Source organism: Hylaeus anthracinus, unplaced genomic scaffold, assembly GCF_026225885.1.
Source record: "Hylaeus anthracinus isolate JK02 unplaced genomic scaffold, UHH_iyHylAnth1.0_haploid 11994, whole genome shotgun sequence".
In the NCBI taxonomy this organism is placed as follows: domain Eukaryota; kingdom Metazoa; phylum Arthropoda; class Insecta; order Hymenoptera; family Colletidae; genus Hylaeus; species Hylaeus anthracinus.
The window spans coordinates 5,614,002-5,637,313 of NW_026534341.1; the positions used below are offsets into that span (position 1 = coordinate 5,614,002).

The following is a 23,312-nucleotide window of genomic DNA, read 5'->3' on the forward strand; positions in this document are numbered from 1 at the left end:
CAGTACAAGCAGATGGACACCTCGAAGAACCGTTTCTCGCACACTCGATACCGCTCGTTCGAGAGTGAAACCAGTTGTTCCGATTTCGATCAGACTTTCCTAAGATTCGTCTTCGTATCCTCTTATATTCTTCCTTTCATTTTTCGCCACTTCCATCCAGCTAATAATATTCAACCAGTTCGGATCCGGCCGCTAATTATCATCCGTATGTGTTAAAATAAATCCTTTCGTTATCGAGCATCGTTATCCATTCTTTCGATATGTCTCTATCGAAAACTGACGCCGGTAACGAAAATAATACCATAAAAAGACGCCGGAATTGTTTTCTCTCGGACTCCGAGAAGCCCGAGAAACCCTGCGAACACGAAGTAATTTCGTAGACGGTCGAATATAAATCTGCGCGCACGCAGCTCACCGTTTCTGGAGACGTAGACCGTTTCCAGCACAGGTCGGAGGAGTCTAGCAAATAAAACCGTGAAACGATGTCGTCGTAAATCGTGTACCGCGGATAGAAACGTCGAAGAAGACGAGGAAGCAGAACCGTTCGCGGAATTCGCCGCAACGTAGGGAGCAACAAAGGTTTACAGTGAAAGAAGAAAAAAAAAGAAAAGGAAAAAGATTCACGAGAATCTCCAGGCAGGTTTACGATTCGGTGCAACGGGAAGGCAAATCAGATGTCGTCATGCTGGTACCCGCTGACTTCCTAGATACCTCGCTTGCATGCTGGTTCGAGAGCTCGATAAGCCACGATCGATCCAACGAAACGGGTCGACAGGCGTCGCTTCCGGTACTCTTGGAACCTTATGAGTTTATACAGGGTGTCCCTCGACCTCCGGTATGGAAAAAAGAACGGCGAATGCATCTTTTTAACCGCCTTCGAAAAGGACGAGGTTATTCAATTCAAGATATATATTTACTTGTTTCTTTATTTTTTATTTTTTGTTTTATTTATGCATGTTACTCGATTACGCCGAGACGGCTTGACCAATCGGAATGAAGTCGCCATCTTGCAACTCACCGTCCTTCCAAACATCCTATTCCTAAAATTCCACCCCAATTGGGTCTAGTTTCTCACTCCCTCTAGCTCTGTTATACATATACATATTCAACGAATCTTAAGAAGCTCATCTATTGACTCTGGTGCGCTTTAGGTATAACCTGGATCTACACAAGCACTTTGGATCCCGCGTCGACTCTGCAACGATACCAGTCGCCATCTTGCAACTCACCGTCCTTCCAAACACCCTATTCCTAAAATTCCACCCCAATTGGGTCTAGTTTCTCACTCCCCCTAGCTCTGTTATACATATACATATTCACCAAATCTCAAGAAGCTCATCTATTGACTCTGGTACGCTTTAGGTACTTTGGATCCCCTGCGTCGATTCCACAACAATACCAGTCGCCATCTTGCTTGACCAATCGGAATGAAACCTGTTGCATCTTGTAGAGCATGTCTCCCGATTGGTCGCGTTACCGCGATATTTTTAGATTTTTCATTTTTTACGCGTTTTTTTTTTTTACCAATAATCGTTCGTAAATTGTTATCGCGATCCGACGCGAACCAAGTCGAAAGGCTTCCAAGTATCGCACGTTGACTGCCAGGAAGTAGAACACGTGAAAATTTCTGCAAGGTTGAAAGTTTGCGATTGCATCGAGAACGATTCGATGGAATTATTATAAGATGGAATTGGAGACCCTTGGAAAAGAGGTTTCCAAGCCGACTAACATCGTCGACGTTTGTTTGGAAGCGTTCTTCTCGTAGTGGGAATCGGAGCGTTATCGGAGGAGGTCAAAATTATCGACAGCGCATTCGCATGGGGAACGTCGTAACCGCGAGATCTGCGAAGGCGAGGCCAACGAATGCCCGCCGTCGAAGAACGGGAAGGAAGGTGAGGCGCGATCACGGTTCTGACCTCAAGAACTCGAGAAAGAGAAAACAGAGGAGATAGAGGGCGAGAGAGCGATCGAGGAAAGCCGGATCGCGGAGGAGGAGAAAAGACGAGGCTGATCGCCGCCAAGGATTCGAGCGTACGCAGAACGAACGCCGATTCGCGGTTAGGTTTCTCCCGTTTCGTCTTTTTCTACCGACTTTTCAGGGATAACGCGCAGCCGCTCGGGCGCGCGTAAATTTCTGGGAACCTGATACTTTCCCGAGGCACGTTTGAAAGGTAGAAATCATTCGTTCAGCGACGCGAATGAATCTCTGCCCGCCACGGACGCTTGGATACGTCTTGGCATTTGTCACGCGAATATACCACGCCACGGCCTTCCACCTAGGGAGAAGAAAATTAAAGGACGCTCACGCGACGAAGGGAACGTCGAATTTATTTGCAAGGACCTTCGACTTACACGAGAACAGAAAATAGTGTGCTGAGACGTATTTGTATTGGTTAGTCGAGACCGAGATACAGTGGATGTAGAATGTATTCGTACATCCGTCAATCTCCCAAAAAACTTTTGTGTGAAATTGTAGTTTGTCAACTGCTTTTTTTATAATCAATGATATTCCACATATTCTCGGAAATCTCTAGAATATAGTTCGAACAACAATTACTAGTTTATATAATTTGCGAAATTAACAAGAAAATACGAAAAATTGGTAGAAATATAGAAACACTAAGTATTCGCACGGTTCTTATGACGAACAATTTACAGTAGAATTTGTAACATAAGCACATCAGTTTATTGCTTCGTGGGAATTACAACAAATTACATTTTCAGTAAAAAAGACTTAAAACATGCTCTAATAAAGGAACGAAATAAGATCCTTACCCTGAATAACATCGACATTTATGATAGTTAATTTAATGCCTCGAAGAGTTGCAGTGATTATTTATAAATTAATGTAAATTTCGTTTTTTTTTTTTTAAAAATCAAGTTTTAAAAATTGAACACTTGTACGAATACTTATTGCTTCTGTATCTCTATCGATTTATTGTTTTTTCTTGTTGATTTCTCACTTATGCAAAATAACTAATCTTTTCGTACTGTATCTATTCTAGAGATCTTCAAGAATATCATTGTTTGTAAAAAAAAAAAAAAATTTAATAAATTTTAGTTTCGCATAGTTCTTTTTGGAAACTGATCGGTGTACGAATACTTTCTACGCCCACTGTATGTATCTCTCCATCTATCTAATATCGTATAGAATATATTTGTATCTATCTCGATACACCTGAAACCGGTGATACCGGAGGTTTCGACCGGTGGTAACAAGCGATGCGCGATGGAGGTGCGTGCTGGTACGCACGGGTAACACACTGACGGCAAGGTATGCGCCTGCGCGCATACGACGATGTGCCGCTTACATTAAATAAATTACAGTGGCCGCGGCGGACCGGTAACACGGGAACGCTGTTACCTGGTCTCCTCCGCTCGTACACGAGCAAAAGCAAAACCCTTCTTCGGTTGCCACCGGGGCTGAACCCAGGGACTCGTTTCTTGGCCCGTTTCCACAACAGGATCTCACTTTAACGCTTCATTCCCACTGGTGCTCGCGACTCTCTTTATAGAGGAACTTATGACGTCGGCCAATTTAATTAACAGAGACGATTGCGTCACGAACGATCAGCGATTGCTTCGAGTATCGTTCGGTGGAATCGGAGGCGGTAAGCTTTAGGAAAAGAGGTTTCCTAGTTGAATAACAGAAGGAATAATTGCAGCTCTCGGATCTCGAAATCTTTTTACGCGGAACTTAAGGGGGTAACGTTTAATTTTCAAGGCAATTTTCGAGATTTTTTGTAGGAAAAGTACTAGTGCAATTATGATAATTTCTTCTTTATTTGGTAGATCGACGCTTTAACATTAATTTTTGATCTTATCACAACGTTTCGATATGTGGATGTTCCTAGACGGCGCTTTAATGAGACCACTTAAGGCGGTATCCTGAATTTGGAGGTCTAAAAAAAAGCGGTTTCTCGTGAATTTCTTTAGAATGGAAACAAAAAATTAATTCTACCAAACTTTTTATCCTCATTTCACACATATTCGTGTAGTCTGTAGGAATTTTTTCAACAAGAAATATTGGAATTGAGTCGACTGTGACGCACATTTGTAGAGCACCTCACAATTAAAAGCTCCTATCGGCGGGAAAGATGCAGGTCGTAATATTTTGGTTTGACACAAAAAAAAAACCAAAATAAATTTTGTCACTTTCATAGATTTTTCGAAAATCTTAAACAGGTAGACCCCCTTAACTTTTGTTTCCACGTCTGTTTAACTCTGACAACATCGCGAGAAGAGGGCCTCGAGTATGAAATAATCGTTGATCTAGATTTTGAAATCTTTTTGTCTAGAATTGAATTTATTCTTCCACCCTTATTTAAATTTAAGAGAAAAACGGAATATTCCAGCGACGACAGCACTTTAGAATCGCAGCGTTCGGGCGATATTAAAGCAGCCTAACAGCGAGCGGCAAAAAAATATTCAGCGAAACGACAAAGTCATCTTCGACGTCGCGTAGATGGAGAAACGACCGTGACAAGATTGACAGGCGGTTTTTATTAGAAGCCCGCGTTTTTCAAGCGTGGTTACCTGGTAACGTCGACGAAGAGGCCGGAGGAGGAGGTAGAAGAGGAGGACGCGGTTGTCGAAGAGCTCGACCGATACGAGGTGGAACGGCCACGGAAAATTACGTTGTTACGAGGGGCTGATTCGCAGCCGCGCACGCTCGAGCGAACGCAACACATCCACCATTAAGAGGTCTCTCGACGGAAGAGGCCCTTAATTGGTCAAGCCGGCACGCTACCGCGGGAAGTGTACGGGACCTAAAGACGTGTCTTCGTCGTGCTTGCGTGTTACGAGGTGCACGCACGCGCTCCTCTATCGCTGCCAACACCTGAAAACCTACACGCGCGATTTCAACCTGGCCTCGTCAATCCAACGAAACGAGCCTCGACGCCTTTGTGTCTCTCGCGACCGAATATCCGCTCCTTATCTCGCCGCGATCTCTAGAAACGGTGAATTTCGTCGGGACGTTCCCGTAACTAGGCATCGCTCGTCCGCGCAATTCTATTCGGCTATTTTTACTCGGGTTATTCGCTTCAGGGCGAGATCTTGACACCCTGTACGCTGTCGAAAATTGTGTGTTCTTGAAACGATCATCTGCAGTCAGTATAATAAGTATTCGTACAGGAACCAATTCAAAATAAAACTTCATATATCTACTTTATTAGTAAATTTTAGGGAAAGAAATAATTAACCTACGGTCCTACATATTTTTAAAGTAGAACCTGCGTAAATTAAAGTTCGTTATTATTAATGTTAACCTCTTATGTATTTCTTTTCTTATTAATTTTATTTTAAATTGATTGCGGTACGAATACTTCTTACACTGACTGTATGTTCCATCAAGTAAATAGATTTTTAAAAATTTATATTATTTAGTTTTTTTTTTAATATTACACAGAAGTTCTGTAAAATGTTGTAAATTAACAAGAATGTTGGTTACCACACAATTTTCACCAGTGTAAAGTGTAGGTACCAGTTTTTAGGCTTTTTTAAGGAGAGTTCTGTAACGAACGGAAGCAGTTCTTTCCGTCTCTAGTTTGTCGTCTTCTCCAGCTCGAGTCACGTTAACGGTATAACAACTTGCGACGCAGCTACTCGGAAATCGTCTCGACGACGTTCAGACCCGCCATACTTGCACTCGAATTCCCTCGATCTCACTGTTTTTGTCTTTCGCGGGACTGCGCCGCCCCGACAACAAAACCGAGCCTTAATTGCACTCTGCGCGCAGCCATTGTTACGGCTGTGACTATGGTTTACGCCAGGCACACGGTAATTCCGAATAATCGCGCCTAAAAAGAAGGACCACGCGACGACCGCTTCCGTTTGACTTCAAATACGGCGTAGTTCATTCAAGGTTAACGATCCGCAACATTACATCGTTTCAAATACCTAAATTACTTTTCGGCGCGAGTATACTCGTCAAATTATATTGTTCTTTAAGAAAAAATAATTTGTTCCACGGCCGGTCTCCGTGGCGGTCCCATTATCAAGACATTTTGGGATATATCATTTTTGTAGGAACGTTTGCAAAGATTTTATTTTGCACGAAGATCTACAATCATCGCTGTTTCCATACATTCCAAAGGCTTTCAATCTAGCTGCTTATCACGATACAAGTGGATTCTGAAATCGCTATCCTCGCGTACGCGCGAGGTCATCGTCGCGTTTGAGGACAGCCATAGAGGGAATCAGCCCGTTCGGCGAGAGTCACGGCGAGACGGGACGATGAGTTGCGTGCAAGGAGTCTAGGCAAGGGTTAAAGGGCGCTCTCGGGTTCGCGGAGGAGTCGAGCCCTTTCCAGAGGCGTGAGAAGCGCCAAGCATGGAGTCTCTCCTCGGATTCCCTTCGACAATTATCGCCAGTCGGCACGAAGACGGTGAAAGGGGACGACAGGTAACCGTGAAGAAAAAAATCCACGTCCTGGTGATTACGTAACGCGAGTCACGGTGCGCGACAGCTCGTCGGAACGAAAGGGACGCATGTGACGAGCAACGACCGGAACTCTCGGGGACAGTGGCACTGAACTTGAAGAGAAATACCCGAGAACGACGGGCTCGAAGAGAAAAGACGCCGACGAGACGCCGCGCCGGAGGAAGCCTGCGTCGGAGACGCGTCGGCGTGGAAACTAGAAGAGGATCGCGTTCCGTGACTAACGACGGTCTGAATTTTAGCGGCGTCGGGCAACGATCGCGATGATGACGATAATCATCGTTGCTCGCGGTGATGGGACTGACTGGCCGGACGAAAACGAGTCCCTCGACGTGACGCGATGGAACGGGTTGCTTCGTTGCGTCCGGCATGGAAATGCTGACCACGAGTTGGCTATCAAGTATTTTGCACCAATCGAGACTTCTCTGTCGTGGTCTCTGTACGGTCGGCAAGTATACCGACACGTTTGCAGATCCTAAGGTCTGGATGTTGGTTTGCGGTTACCTAAGGGCATTAGAATTAGAACGGTATTGAAAAAATTGCTTTATCTCGTCATGCTTGTAAGTAGAAATGGCATGAACCGCTACTTTTGAATCATTCGTGATTCAATCACGTTCATTCTCAATTACGACGATTTTTCACAGTGATTCGTGATTCTTCGCGATCGCTTCTGATTGGTACAGAACATTCTTTTCACTTTTCACGAATCATGTTGTTCTTAGTTTATATATGTATTATAATATCGTCTACAAACGATGTTAACCCTTTGCACTCGAGAGGTGACTCTGAGTCGCCACTAGGTTTCCTTTAGGTTTCATTTCTTTGGAACTCGAAGTGTCAATAAAATGATTGAAGTTGTGGCAAAGGTGACCTGATTCTCGAATCTCAAATTAGACATCTCGTTTTCGAAGTCAATAGAATCTTAGCATTCGTGGCAACAGAATGCTAAGAAAGCATCTCGAGCTGCTGGTAGATACCAGAAAAAAAGGCCTCGGCTGCAAAGGTTTAATATAATTTTAATACATTTTAAATCTGACTCATTTGTAGTTTCTTGAATTTCCGTTAAGGGGAGACAGCGAGACCCTAACGATAACAATTAACATGAACCGCTTCTGAAACGCTATTTTCCGGATCACGGTCGTGATCGAAGTTTAATCACAACTGCGATCGTGATTGTGTGATTTTTCACGCCATCCCTACTTCACGTTCGTACAATACGCGGCTAATTCAAACAGTCGACATAATTTTTCATGTACTTGGCGTCGAGACGCTGCCGCGTCTCTAAATAACCGCGTCCCACCAGGGTCGAAAGGGTATCGCTAACAGTCGCTCGACGAGACAAACTTCGCTCGTCCAAGAACCGTCCCCAAACGAACGTTTCTCGAAGACGTCGCAGAGGTGGAGAGTCCTTCCTCTTGCAATTAGGGACGGCGCGCGCGGCGTCGCGGCGTCGACCAAGGTTCCCATCACGAGTCGATTGTTTCGTAATCCCTCGAAAATTTATTGGCACGTTTAATCCCGGCGTTGTTCGTGGGTAGGCCGCACGCTGGGCAGACGCTTTCGTGCGGCGAACAAAAGCCGAGGCTCGCTGGCCGACCGAGGCCATTGTTTGCGCGAGTGGACGCGAGAGATCCGCTCGTCACAATGAGAACGAGGCTTGCAACTGAACGCGGATACACGCCCCCTCCGACAATTGGGTCGACGACGTTTCCACTGTCTTCGAGCCGAAGAAAATCCCTCGGCCCTCACAGGTATCCCCGTTTCTCGTTGCCTCGCGTTTGTCGTTTACGTCTTCGTCGACCTCCGTGGATCGATCGTAGCTGCAGTACGGGCTTAGCGAGCCCGAGGTACCCGAGCTAGAGGGCAGGAAGTTCAGATATGAGTGTTAAGGGGTTAGTCGCAGTCAGGAAAAGGAAACGGGACACTTTCTTGTATGTTTTTTTTAAGGTATTAAATAATAATTTTTATTTGTGAAATTTAAATATATGACAAAATATATCTTAAAGAACTATAAACGAATTTTTGTTTACAAAAAAGGTTGAATCATTTCGTCATAACAGGCGATGGTGTGGGTGGCCATTTTGTTTGCGGTGAGCAAGATTTCTCCAAACTGGTATACATGAAAACGAAAATAAAGGTAGATTTGGAGAACGATTATGGCGCGCACGATCCTATAGTAGATCGTATAGTAGATCGTATAGTAAATCGGCAAAGGGTTAAACGAATGTTACAAGAATGCCAAGAACGTAAATAAACAGCATTGTATCGACGCATGGAAACAGTGTAATAGTCGAAGTAACAACCGAGCATTCTTAATGGCACGACGAATTTTTACCTGCTCCGATTGTTTCGACGAATAATCGAGGCGACGAAGGGGTCTCTGCGTGGGGGGGAAAAAAGGATTATACGGGACGGCTTTTGTTCGAAGTTTAAATTGAGGATTGGCTCCCCCGTGTTTATTGTGACTCGTGTCTGGTCTTTGTAACGGGATTCGTGAAAAGGTGAAAACACAATTTTCCACGAAGTTAGGGGTAATTACGTTTACGACGAGTCGCAAATTGTTAGGTGGACGCATTAATTTCTGACCCTAAACTTCCGTTCGTTTAGTTCGAATAGGTTCTCTCAAGTCGCCATTATTTTTGGACAATTGCCTGAAAAATTGCAGAAGGAGATCGACACGTTCGAGTTCGAAGTTGTTTTCTCGCGAACATCGAATTCAGTCGGGAATTTATTTGTTCACCTAATATCTACTTACTTTTTACGTACTTTTTTCTTTCTATAGCAAAAGTTCGGTTTCTTTTTAGACAGACCGTATACATTCAAATTAAATCTACACTGTCAAATTTTCTTCTTTGAACGTCCCTTTATATGTAAAAAAAGTTTCGATAACAAAAATTAATTATATCTGGAACTTATATGCGTTAGAAAAATACATTAGCTGGATCAGACTCTCCCCCCTTAAGGGGTTCTGGTTGAGAATCTCTGCAGGAATCGATCCACCCACCAATCACGTTGCATCCAATTGCCCTTGCAAATTGCATCAAAGTGGCTGCGCCTGTCTCGCGAACGCAGCCGAGTCGTTAATTATCGTTTCAGGTAAAGTCCATTTAGAGCTCGCCGTTTCTGCATGATCGTGGACGATTATGCGGCCAGAAACGCGTGATATACTACTGAAACGAGTACGGTTCGCGGCTATACACGTCTTAGGAAACCGTTCGTCCGTCGACTGGCGGCGTCGTTTGCTCGCTCGTGGTCGTGATCGTGGTCGTAATCAAGAGTCAAAGTCAAGGTCGGGATCGAGGCGAGAGAAACACTTATGCAACTCTTGTTGCCTACCGTGCCGCAACGTTTCCAGTGGTAAAAAGGTGGGGATCCGTGTTGCAGCACGGTGACCGACCATGCCGCCAAACAGGTATGAAAGAACTGTTACGTATTCCCAGGAAAACTTAGAGGCGCCCCCCGGAACGGAACGACTGCGTTTCGCGACCACGAAACCATCTTACGCGATCCCGCTGCGCCTCTTACACAACGACGAACAGATTTCTTCCCTATATTCTCACGTGTTACTGTTGGATTTTAGAATGGGTTTGAATAAACCTTACTTCAACTTTATGTTAAAAGATATTCGTTATTATATTTGGTTTCGAATGATTAAATTAAAAGCAATACAATGAAGAAAATAAATAGCTGGTTATTGTTGCTCGCTTAATTCATATAGCTATTCGCGTTTATTTTGTGAGCGACCCTTTACGGGCCGCACAAGGAACTTCCCGATTTCCGATTAAAGCGCCATCTATCGCAAATAAAAAAAATGTTTAAAACTAGTGTTTTGAAAAGGTCTTAAGTTTCTTTAAAAAAAAAAAAATAATAAAAACCTACTGGACCGAATTAGAAGAAAATCTAATCAGCTCTAAGTTAGATTGAGACACATCGATTGCATCATCGATCATTTTGATCTCGCTATTAGTTTTTTAGAAAACATTAACAAAAAATTTGTTTACTTGTATGTACTCTCTACATTCTCTCATACCGATATCAAACGATATTTGTTAGTCTCTCGGATACCAACCACACTCACATACTACATCCTGTATAGTACTGCCCTCACCTACCATACATTAGTTCTAATTACGATTGGCGCCAAAATCAAATTTAGATTGCCTTATTCTAACAGTTACCGTGTCGATGTGCCGCAGAAACCTTATTTCCTTAAAACTTTAAACCTTGTTTCATTTATTTGTAGAATCATTCTATTTCAATTATTTCCTCCCATCTCAACGTCCAGTCTTCCGATCGGTCGCCAATTGCTGGCCGAATGCATAATCGTTACGCGAGCGGTAATCGAGGCGAAATTGTGCTCTGAAATGCGTCGGAGAAAGACGTGGGGGGTTGGTGTGGTCGAACAAGGGAACTCTTGGAGTGGAGAAAGTAGGTTCTCCTCTCTTTGGACCACTTTTGATGAAACGCTCGTTCGTCTCTCGTAACACGTCCACCGTGGGGCTATTGATATTGACCCTGTACGATACATCAACGTCCACTTAATTGACCGCGCGAAACGGCCACTTTTTGTCTGCATTTCTGGCGACAACGTCCAGGCGCTCTTACTTTTTTTCTTTACTGAAAACTCAGGAAACGTGGTACAGCTGCAGGATTAATTATTATGGAAGCTGTAGTTGGTAGATTTTATTTAGAAATATTCAGTCATGTTTAATTAATTTCATGGCACTATTATTATCAGCTAATCGACGAAGCTGTTTTTCTTTTGGTATGTTGTCGTTCGAGTGACGTAAACGCTAAACGTAAACGTTAAAAGGTTCGGAGTGGCACCGATTCGCTATTAAAAAAATCATACCGATAGCGATTGTTTTGCAGAGGAACTGCAACGACTGGAAATAACAGGCTCGCCGTATGCAAATGAGTCCGTTCGTGGCCGTAACGCGAAGGAAATACAAACCGATGAACAAATCCTCTCGGGTGGTTGGATTATTAATTCCAGTCAGCTGCGAATCCGACGGAGACGGAACGATATCGTTTTATAACGCCTCTGCACTTTACATAATAGTTCGCCCGCGGTAAGAGGAAATATGAATCAGTTGTTAAAAGAGAAAAAAAAACACATTAGCTCGGATTGTTTAAAAGAAAAATGTGTATAGATATGGAATAGAGCCTTACATAAAGGTCTTGGATATCATTTTTTCTTTACTCCTACCGCCACTGGGAATACAGGGAAATTAATTGAAAAATCTTAATCTCTCTATTCTATCGTATCTCGGAGTTTGTTTTATCAACATCGGAACGATGACTCGTTGGAAATTTGAAGCACGGCAAACTATCAGGGGGAGCGAAAAGTAATAAAAATTGTATCAACATTTATTTATTAAAGAAATCTCGAATCAACAAAATAATTTCCATCATTTTCTAACACTGTCTGCTAGCGTGAAAATTTCGATTCCCTTCTTTAAAAAAGTCCTTCGTCTAATATATAATTTGTGTAAATTAAAACTCGACAGGGGAATCTTGCAATCTATCTTGTAATCTCCGAACATTTGTTTTTAAGCTAAATTAATATTCAGAACAATCGTAAAAAAATGTGCGAAAAATCGAGCCACGTACTTCGGTTATTTTAAGTAACTACGTAACTTTTACGTTCACGAATTGTATTCCCCAATCAGGTCTCCGCATTGTCGGAGAGACCGCGGGAGATCGAATGCAATAAGCTTTTCCGAGTATTCCTTCGCCGCGAACAAAGGGAACGTATTGTATGGCAGGCTGAAGATACACAAACAGTTGACTTCCTCTTCTGAGTGTCTTAACTTTCGCTACCTGCCCTTTACGTCTCATTTTGAAAGGGCCAGGCAGACTCTGTCACCACAGAGGCTTACCTCGACAGTGCAACCTGCTCTTTTCGGACACCTTCGATAGAAATCACAGCTTTCAATGAGGAAAGAGTGACTCTGAAACGTCGAAACTTTGTTTGTTGTAACCGTAGTTGAAACAAATGTTCCATTTTGGAAATATTTGACTGTTTCCATACTTTTGGAGCACCCTGTATATATATACATTATATATACATATGTATATACATGTATATATGTGTATACATGTGTTATACATATGCATACAAATGTAATAATAGTAATATATGTATATATATATATATATTATTTCCGTTTAGTTATTCACCCATAAATTTATATTCTCCCATCTAGATTGCGTTATTGAGTTGTTTTCTTAAAAAAACTACCGGACCGAATTAGAACGAAATCTAATCAGCTCTAAGCTAGATTGATACACATCGATCATTTTGATCTCGCTATTAGTTTTGTAGAAAACGTTAACGAAAAATTTGTTTACATACATACATACGCGCGCGCGCGAACAATTTATTAAAAATAGGGTGAAATTGCTCCAATGACCTTGAAACATGGAGATCTGCTAAAAAATCAATTTTTCATTTTAGATGTAAATACAATAACTTCCCTATAAATCGAGAAGTTAATTATTTCTGTGCCAATCGTTTATTTGCGAAGGAAAACCAAAGTAATCGTCGATCAATCATTGTCGTAGGATAAGCACCGTATCGTTGGTTGCAACGCGAACCCTTCTCGATATAAAATTCATCCATTCGTTGAACTCGCCAGCCTGAATATCATTTTTTAGGAAACTTTCCAAGAAGAAGAATCCCGAAAATGTCGAGAAAGCCATACTCGCGTTCGAATATGTCCAAGTGATTCCCTGGACGAGAGCCCGCAATCAGAAGGGAAAAATCTTGGAGATTCCATCTCTCGTCCCCCGTGAAGAAGGTCGTAAATGTTCCGGGGAGCTCCACTTGGTCTTCCTCCGAATCCTTAGTTTTCCCATACGAAGATCCGTCGAGATTGGAAGGTACCTGCCGAATTCGTGCTACGGTCAAAGGACATAATTCAACGGCGACGCTTTTTGGTCCAAATTCGAACAAGTGCCCCGACTGGAGAGGTTCCAAGAGATCCTGAGAGAAGTTTCGCCCCTCGTCCTCGTCCTGAAAGATCCAAAAGATTCCCGGCGTAGGAACGTTGTATCTCGGTCTTCGAGAACCTCGGGATTTTTCTTCCCGAGTATCTCTGGAACGCGATGATTACCAATCATCCATAGTCAAGATATTATAAATATCTCGGTTAATTGTACAACAAATTTTCTTCTCGAGTACACGCCATCCACGAAGAATACTGTAGGAATAAAAACGAAAAGTAAGGCAAAGAGAATCGAAACCCACGATCCTCGGATCCATAGTCCACAGCAGAGATTGGGAAAACCCTGGGTTTCGATTAAATTTTAAATTTGTCTCGTTTCTTTCTTTGGAAAATATTCAAAAGAGGAAACGAGACAAACATATCGGCAAACTTCCGATTTATCCGAAGCCAGGGTCTTGCCCATCTCTGGTCCACAGTCCACAGTAGGTTTTTCCTATACGACCAATTCCAATCGAGTTCTCCTTCTTGGATACGGTAGTACTATGATATTCGTACCGCAATACCATACTACAATATTTGTTTACGAGGCAAAGAAAGTTGTCATAGAAGCCCAACGCGGCAGAAAATGGTAAAGAAGTCGTTAGCGTGAGCGACGTCTGCGATCATAATCGCTAACCTGACGCGGTCGCAGGTAGAGTCCCTCGGGGTGAGAAAAGAACGCTAGTCGAGCGACGGGAAAATTACTCGTCATCTTATATATAATTAGCTGTCGCTTTTCTTAAATCGACTCCGTTTACCTGAATTATTCAACGACGAGTTATTCAGAGGAAAAAAAAAACAGAGGTCGTTCGAATTTGTTTTATACGGAGTAGTAATCGCTAACTGTAGCACAATTTACAATTTGCATTTCGTTTCTTCTTCGGTGTACGACATCGGCACAGTCATCAAGTATAGAAGTATCGATCCAAGTTCGCACCTTCCTATAAATCTGTTATTTTGATTACTCGCGGCAAAAAAATGGGAACAGTTACGCACAAGAAACTACTGTATTTCAGCAGTGACCAACGATTTGCGTAACGAACGAGTGAACACGTGGTGGACGTCAGTAACCCTTGAATGAACGTAAATAACGAATGCAAATAATTGTTGTGTACGACACACGCAGAACATCTCGCACGAGCTGGATGACGAACGCTGCGTGTTACACGCGTTGCACAGGGTGTTCATTTTGTGCGACTAGGTAATCAAAGACTTTATTAAAATTATGCAAGATACAGAAATCGACTCGTTCGGGAATGTGGGTACGATATTCGTAACGAAGCAATCGTAGTGGTTCTTCAGCTAGGAAACTTTCGAGCACCCCGTAGAGAAACGTAGTTACGTGTCCGCGGTATAACAGCACGGTTGAAACTTCGGCCGCTACGTGTATACCGCTTGACAGCATAACCGACATAGTGGTTAGAGACGGGAAACCTAGCCTTAACCGTGAGCCTGAGCGTCCATCATAAACCAGTACATGGACACGTACGTAAGTACATACGTATGTTTACGGGAGAGCCGTGCGTGCAATCGCGGAGGATCGCACAGGTGGTATAGACACGATTCGAGGAAGTTGAGAATCCCCCCTGCATGTTTCATAGTTCTACGACTGAAATGTTAGCCTAGAGTTATCCCGCGGAAGTGCGACTCGCGGGTCCTGCTCGAGGATGGACCCTTGTTGCGTTCAGGAAGCAAAGGTCACCCGAGGAATGCAACAGGTGTATATCACAGTAGGTGATATGTCGGTGATACATGTAAGTGGTTGGTTGTTTGGTTGGTCCTTACGCGGGTTCTCGGCCGGGATTAGGGTCTTTTTGAAAATTAAAAATGACGCCAAAGAGGAAACTTGGAATGTAAAGTTAACCACCGTTGAGGGTACCCTACCAAACAGCGTCAAACATGCTTGCACGCGAGCATACGCGCACCTAAACATACAGAATCTCGTAATCCACACCTATCGAGGCCTCGAACTCGACAAATACGAAAGCCACGATCGATGTTCTAACTCCGCCAACATTTTGTTCCCCCGTTCTTCGGCGCTGGTGGATCTAAACAACCCGAAAGTACAGACGGGCAAAACTCTAGGCTTCGAATAAATCTAAAGTTCATCGATATGTTTGACTCGATTCCTTCTTTGGAAAATGTTCAAAAGAGGAAACGAGACAATCATATGAGCAAATTTCAGATTAATTCAAAGTCTAGGGGTTTGACCATCTCTGCCCGAAAGATGCATCGCGGAAAGACAACCCGCATTTTCCCGCTGAATAAACCGGCTATCGGTAAAGACAATGCGTAACCGGTGTCGGAGGAACAGGGAAAGGGAACGAGCGTAAGAGAGAAGCGACACGGTCAGGATAAGACGCGAGTCTCCGTTTAAAAAAGAAGAGGAGACGCGAACGCGTTCTAGAGGGAGGAAACCGGCGAACGGAGGTGGGAGAGAGGGAGGGAGGATGCTCGCACGCTTCAGCACACGTACGATGCTCCGTTACGCGCATGCGCATAGGCGAGCGGTTTCCATCCCCACCTCGGTCCCCGCGCGACCAAATAATCAGGATGGGCTGTATATAAGTACTCGGGGCGCGTGGTGGGAGAAGCAGGCCCAGTCGGGCGCGCGCCACGGGTGGGAGTAAGCCTTGGTGGTGGGGAGAGGACTCGGGCCCGGCTTGGCGAGGAACCAACGGAGGGAGCCTCAGTCGTTCGCCAGAGGTCGGTCCGTACGTGTGAGTTTACTCGATCCGTGGCACTCCCGTCGATCGTCCAGGATAACTGTAAATCCGCGGGAAAGGAGAGAGGGGGAGGCCTTGGGACTTGGCCGAGAGGACAACCGAGGCCAACACTTCGCGAACACCGTGCATCGTTGTTGACAAGTGACCGAGTACAGTGATCGGCGAAGAAATAATCGCACCCAGAAACAGATTGTTAGAATTGGTCCACGAGGTGGACTTAACCGGTAATGCGAGGACGCGTGACCCTCGCGCAGGGACCATTGACACTCGACACGGACACTTGGGATTCTGTATCTTGCTACTGAAACAGTGATTCCGTTCGTTATCACGCGTTTTAGCACTCGTAGCTCGCGGCTACTCGGCGAGATCGGACAGTGAACGACGTCGCGGCAGGTATACGCACGCATCTCGAGGGACGAGTGGTTGTTGGTGCGGTGGATGATTAACAGCCGTGGGAATGGTGGCGTGAAACTATTATAGGGTGTAGTGACACACGTTAGCGCGCGCCAACGTAGGTCAAGATGCCGAAGATCTTCCTGATCAAGAACCGGCTGCATCAGCAGCAGCTCAGGCTGCTGGAAGCACAGCACCTTGGAAAGAGCCCGCCACCCTGCAGCGGCAAGGAGAGTCCACTTGGCAGCTCCGAGCCTCTCAGTCTTATCGTGAATAAGCATCAATGTAAGTCACCATCGACTGCCTTTTATAGGTACTCCTTTACTTAGAACTAGAGAGACGTTGGAAGTAGAGGGACCTTAAGCTTGAGTTTAGCTTTAAACACTCGGAGATCAAAGACGACGCGGACCTAACGGTGAAGGCTTCCCATGTCGACTCGATCAGATAATAGCACTGTCTCGCGTTCGATGTATTTGACGCCTCGTATCATCCTAGATTTGTTGGTCGAGCTTTGCTACTATATAATTATCTTAAGCGGTTTGTTCAACGATTAACGTCATATATGAGGTAGACACTGATAGGCAAGGCTTATCGACGAATCCAACGACAAGGAACGCTGTTTGTTCTAAAACAGATATCACAGCTACGTTTTTCCGTATAAACTGGAGACTCTAACCAAACGACCTGACCGTTTCATCGTGTCGTTAGGGCTCATAGTTAACGCTTTACTTACCTAGGAGTCTAATGGTAGGATTAATTTCAATGCCGATTTACGACAGTACCCAGTGTTTACGATCGTCAATAATATTAGGGAAACCTGAAAGTAATGTCGTTTCTGCAGATGTCAATATTTGTTTATCATTTATCAGGTTATTGTGTACCAATTGATTTTTTTTATCGATCTCAGTTTGAAAATTTGCACGCTAGGTAGCAAAAGGTTGTTGGTAAAGAGTGCGAACACAATTGATTAAAAATACAAACTTGTTATGAATTTACTTGTTAGAATTTAATGTGAAAGGAACGACATTACTTTCTGGTCCCCCTAATAATTAAGTCGAGCAAAGACGAGGTTCTTACTTAAATACTTAAATAGGTACGAACTCTCGTAGGCGACTTCGTTGCACTTGACCGTCCTAGGGAAAGAGTACGGGCGCGAGATGCTCTCGAGGCCGTATCCGCAGGTGCAGATCCGATGGGCACAGGTGCCGTTGCAATTTAGGCGGCCGCGTGCAAATTTCATTCGTAACATCGTCTGTTTCATATTAACAGCATCTAAGTTCGCGATTGTATAAAGTATCGACGAATTATATCTACACTCGGGGTAGAAATTCAAGTGTCGTAGACGGGATTAAAGGTGGCTCTACAGTTACGGTACAAGTCAATATAGAATTACTATTGTCGCTTGATTCGCGTAGTAGTAGATCTGGCATAGTATTTAGAATATTACAATTGTTCGCAATTTTATATCAAAATAAAAAAAAATTATGTTAAACATTGATTTTTAGTCGTTATTATATCTATTATTATATTATAGTATTACAGTACTGTTTGTATTGGAACGCGCGTTTTCTAACCTCTCGTACAGCGTGCCAGATCTCTCGACTATGTCAATAGCAGAAGACAAAGCGCATCATCCTGATATTCTTTAATTTATTATCAATACTACAAGTACCCTCGGAGTATTTCGTAAATCAATATATGTTCTTTAGATATTTTTCTATTATGCATACAATTTTCGATCCAATCTCGGCGGCAATTACTTTGTAGCACGTAATCGAGTGTGTTGAAAACGCATTTTCCCATAAGAGTTCACGTTAAAAAATGAAAAATTGAAACATTTCTTTCTTAGCTTTTAGATACCTTAAAGCCTTCCCAAAATTTGTGTGGATGTTTTTGGGATAAAATCTAATCCGTATACAAATTTTTATAATTTTCTTGGCGTTACTTCTGTTTGCACTAGAGCCTCCTTAAAAATCGAACGAATATCGATTACGCAACTTCGGCGCTGACGTCGTAGAGCTTCTCGTCGGGAAACGGTTAATCTGACGCGACCATGGTGGACAACGGTATTGTGCGTAAGCGATTCGGTTATTTACGTCGATATCGTCTCGGAACTGAAAGCTCGTTAACTCGGAGAAAGTATCTACGACCTTCGAATCTTCGAGTCCATCGCTGACACGAAAAACAAATAGACTAGACTCGACTCTGATTCCATAAATGTTTTCAATGTGCACGTGCTTCGACGTGAACGCATCCGTTTTAATTTAATGCGCCATAAAAAAGGAAATACAGCGGCAAGAAACGAAACACAGGTGAACGAGGCCTCGAAACCCGTGGATTTTCGGGTTACGGAATCGAAAACGATGCTCGGTTTACGTAATTCGGTCGGGCGACGCCGTTAATTGGGTTTTCAGCCGGAGGGCTGGCTATTAGATTCGCCATAGCGTTCGTGGATAGCTTCGCGCGGTTCTTGTTGCAACGGTATAGTGAGTAGACTGGCCCCGAAGTCGCTGGTCCTAAACTGGTTTAGAAAAATGGACTGGAACCGGTTCCTCTTCTTTCGTTGGCCCCTTCCTTCTTTTTACTCGTCTCCGTCGATTCGAGGATACGATGTCGATGGCCCCGCGGTCGATTATCGCGCCGCAGGTGCAAATTTACTTCCCTGTGGACGTTATTGGCTCATTAACCGGCGCGTGTGTCAATTAAGCCCCCGAAAAAAAAGCGTAATTGCGTTCGATCGAAGGATGGAATAATGGCGTGCGGCTTCAAAGAGCCCTAAATGATACGCGTAAGTTCCTTGCGAGTACTCGAGATTGTGGATAATCGGATGATAAGCGATAATTTAATGCTGTTATCCGGTTAAAAGAAACGCGTTTTTATTGATTTTAACGAGCGAAGTGTCTCCAACCGTCGAGGAAAAAGTTCAAGCCTCGTTTTCCATTGCCGGTTAAACTTGAAAAAACCATTGAATATTAATACGCGTTGAGTCGATGCACTTTGCAGATTTATTGCGTCTACCCGTTAGATGAGATTCAACGATTTATCGTAACGACTATCTGTTGACGCGTCTCTGAAGCTATAAAAGCGTTGGTTACTTACCCAGAATGTACGCGAAGCTTCTTATATCTCTGTCGATTGTAAAGACGTCTTCGTACACACGTTGGAGATTTTATTTATTTTACTGTACGTTCGACCAGATTCTCGATCGAATACACGCGCCGTGTCTCCGTTCGTCGTCGCTTGTAGTAGTACACAAAGTTTAATCCATTTCTGCTGTACAACGCGGAGACGTCGATGCTTGGCGACGAGTGGAGACTTTAATGTCTGCATAGCACGGACGTCGTGGCTCTCTTCGCGCATATGACGAGGCTTATGCATTTGTGCGTAACAGAGAATACGTGGACTTAAATGTCTCGTGAATTAATTTTTATAGAAAATATTATATCGTAACATAGGCACATTAGATGTAAACATTTCTGTGCCTTTCAGAGGTAGACTCGCTAATTTATTTATAAAGGAAAAATACGCAACTGTTTGTCTTCCCCCGCTGTTAATTCTTCACGCATTCTAAGAGGAGATATACAGAGAGTGTAGAATGTATTCGTACATCGATCAATTTCCCAAAAAGTCTTGTGTGAAATTGTAGTTTATTAATTTTTTTTTTTTATAATTAATGGTGATTTGAGATTTCTGTAATAAATAGATTTCGATTGAATTTTGATTACTTTTCGGTCCCCCTAGTATATACAAGCACGTTGAATTTCTACCATAGACATATGAAAATATAGACCGAGCCTTTGTACGAGGGACAACTGAAAATCCGACTTGGACTATTTTAGTAATCGCTCGGGTATGTTCGGCTTTTCGTAATTGCATATTACAATCAGTGATTTTCAATCTATTTTATTCTTTAAAAATTCAAACTAATATTAACCATTCTGTAACACTATTTTGGTTATTTAATATATTCTTGTGTGTGCGTAATAATAACAAGAATATATTAAATAACCGAAATAGTGTTACGGAATGGTTAATATTAGTTTGAATTTTTAGAAAAAACAGATTGAGGATCACTGATTATCAGTTACCCCTCGTATAAAGGCTCGGTCCAGATCTTCATATGTCTATGATTTCTACACCTAACACTCGGAAGAATTTGCCTAACGTGCATAAATCTGTTGCGCCTATCGATAGTAGAATATATCGAATGAATGGTGGCGACAGTCTCATTCAACGTAATTGAAATATTTCAGCGAGTATTGTCCGGCACGGTTTAATTCGATCACGTACGCGTTACGCGATATTACGCAACGCGGCCGTTACAATAAGAATCCTCAAGTTTCGCACGGTTCTCGCGCGAATTGCGCAACGCTAGGGGGAACACGCGCGAGTCGGTGATCGTCGATGTCTCTCCGTGATTGCACGACGGCCAAGGCGAGCTCGCACCGGTATTAGAATTTCTACAGGTCGAGGAGAGATGGAGAGGGAGAGATTAGAAGGACGAGGCCGGTTCTGAGTCGTAAAATAGAAATGCGACCGAGAGGAACGGGTCTCAGCATTCCTCGAATCGGAAACATCTCTGCGTGGACGAGAATTCGTCATCCAACCGGGAAACGATAATAACCATTATGTAAATAATCGTTTTGCATATAATACGCGCGATCGAACGTTTCCATATCGAGGCGAATACCTGCTTATTGAAACAGCAAATTAGACAAATATTTTCGAGAAGCACGAACTCAGACAGACTACTGGTACCCTTAACGAGAGAATATCGAAGAGAGGTATCCAAGCAAACACAAAGCAATTTAAACCATGGGAAATAAGTACCAAATGCTAGATTATGTAGTTTCCAATCGTCTCGAAACAAAATCTTTACCAAAAGAAGAAGAAATTAAGGATTGATGGAAAACAACGTAAATGTGGTATGGCAATGTGACGTAAAACTACGTATGTCTAAAATTGGTGATTTGTAACAAGCGAGACTGGAATGGGTACAGTAATCGATACATTAGGTTGTCCCAAAAGTTTCTTTCGCGACTTGCACACAGTTATTTTATGCAGCAGTGTTTATATAAATAGAAAACCTAATTTCTTAGATGTTAACGTTGTAACAGTAATGGAGCAAAATGAATCGTACGCAATTCAATAATGTAACGTTAGACAGAAAATATTGTGTATGTATCACCTATTAATGAAATGGAAGAAACTTTCGGGACAACCTAATAAAACAGATCAGGCCGATCGCACACGGCGCAACCGATCAGTTTCAAACCACTCTGAAACTAGTTGCATGCGACTAGTGGATCCAATTCTTCAGTAGGTAAAATAAAACAGCGCAAACGGTTCGCGACACTAATTTCAAATCGGTTGCGCCGTGTACGATCGGCCTAAGAGATTTTCACGAGTATTGTCGACCAACGTATCGATGAATTATTTGTAGAAAGCGCGGAGATTCGTTCCCTTTTGCCTCAATTCGAGCCGCGTCTTCCAACTCTTGAATGAGAAAACAGAGCTTGGATCGCGGTACGTGTCCCCGTCGGTCGTTTTATGCAGTTGCGTTGCGATGCACGCGCATTCTACTTATTGTCAGCCGTGAGCCGCGCCAAAAGAGGATCGGACCGTCACCGTGTGAGCGGAATGCGTTAATTTCGACGCGACAGAAGACAGACGAGACAGGCATCGATAAGAACGCAGGGCGAAGAGGAAACGAACGTTGTATACGCTTGACACGGAAACGACCATTTAACTATACAGGGGGTTCTAGGAACTTGGCGCCACAGCACGTACAGATTCCTCTCGATCGACGGATACTCGTTACAAAGTATTTTTTCCAAAGGGGAAGGGATTGTTCTAAGACTGCGTTTTTTAAGAGGGAGAATGAAAACGGCTCGCTTGTGTAAAAGGAATTATTTATTGGTTGACTTTGCAATAGTTGGAAATACAATATACAGTGGGTGTAGAAAGTATTCGTACATCGATCAATTTCCCAAGAAAAAAAACAAGAAATAATTTTTGAAAGAGTTTCGAAACACGCAAGTTTAAATTGACCAGAGGTAGCTTCAGCGTCGATAGTTTTTGAACGATAAAAGCCTTCCAACTCGCAGCAGTCCGAGACTTCAAGCCTGTTTACAGCTTATCGAACGAGTCATTAGTTTAAGAAAGGTAAACACAATAGACACCGGTCTCGGTACTGCGTAGTTGTGGCACTCGGTAACAGTAACTCGAGAGCGTACTCTTAGCGATTTCCATATTAATATCAAAGCGACGAAGAGCATTTTTCTTTATCGTAGCGTCACAAATACAGAGCGTACTTTATTGCTTCTCTATTAATTCTAAAATGCCAGAGCATCATCCTACGTTGAAAATTCAGAAAAAAGAACCTTTCCGCTCGAGATGTCCGAGGCTCAGGGCTAGAACAAAAAAAAAATGTGTCACTTTCCAAACGTCGCGCCCACAGCTAGACGAACGCACGGCAACGCTCGCCTGTCGTTGACACGCAGGTAATCGCGCACCTGTGCCAAAGGCTAGTACACCAGGATGTGCAGTCATTGCGACGAATTACAATGCACCGCTCGCTGTGCTCATCGTGCGTGCAGTTCGACGCGAGCCCGTGTGTATGGTTGCGCGCGTGTGGGTCTGTCTGTGTGTGCAGGCATGTGGGCTCGGAGGTACGGGTCTTTTCTAGCGGCTGGGATGACAACCTGCCGACATTTTCGCGGAAAACGCCTGATGTCTGCGAATATATCGGGTGTTTCGCGGC

The 23,312-nt window shown here is 43.4% G+C and overlaps 1 protein-coding gene across 5 annotated transcripts in view; it reads left to right on the plus strand.

Moving 5' to 3' along the window:
• LOC128888869 (transcriptional regulator ovo-like) overlaps positions 1-23,312 on the plus strand; it is a 97,180-nt gene that overhangs the window by 54,041 nt on the left and 19,827 nt on the right. For 3 of the 5 annotated variants that reach the window (XM_054146035.1, XM_054146036.1, XM_054146037.1), the window contains exon 1: positions 16,114-16,834. The exons of the other annotated variants lie outside the window; for them this stretch is intronic. In XM_054146035.1, the coding sequence (XP_054002010.1) occupies positions 16,678-16,834 (157 nt within the window). In that variant the 5' untranslated portion in view covers positions 16,114-16,677. Of the gene's footprint in view, positions 1-16,113; positions 16,835-23,312 lie in introns of those variants that run through there. 5 annotated transcript variants of the gene reach the window in all.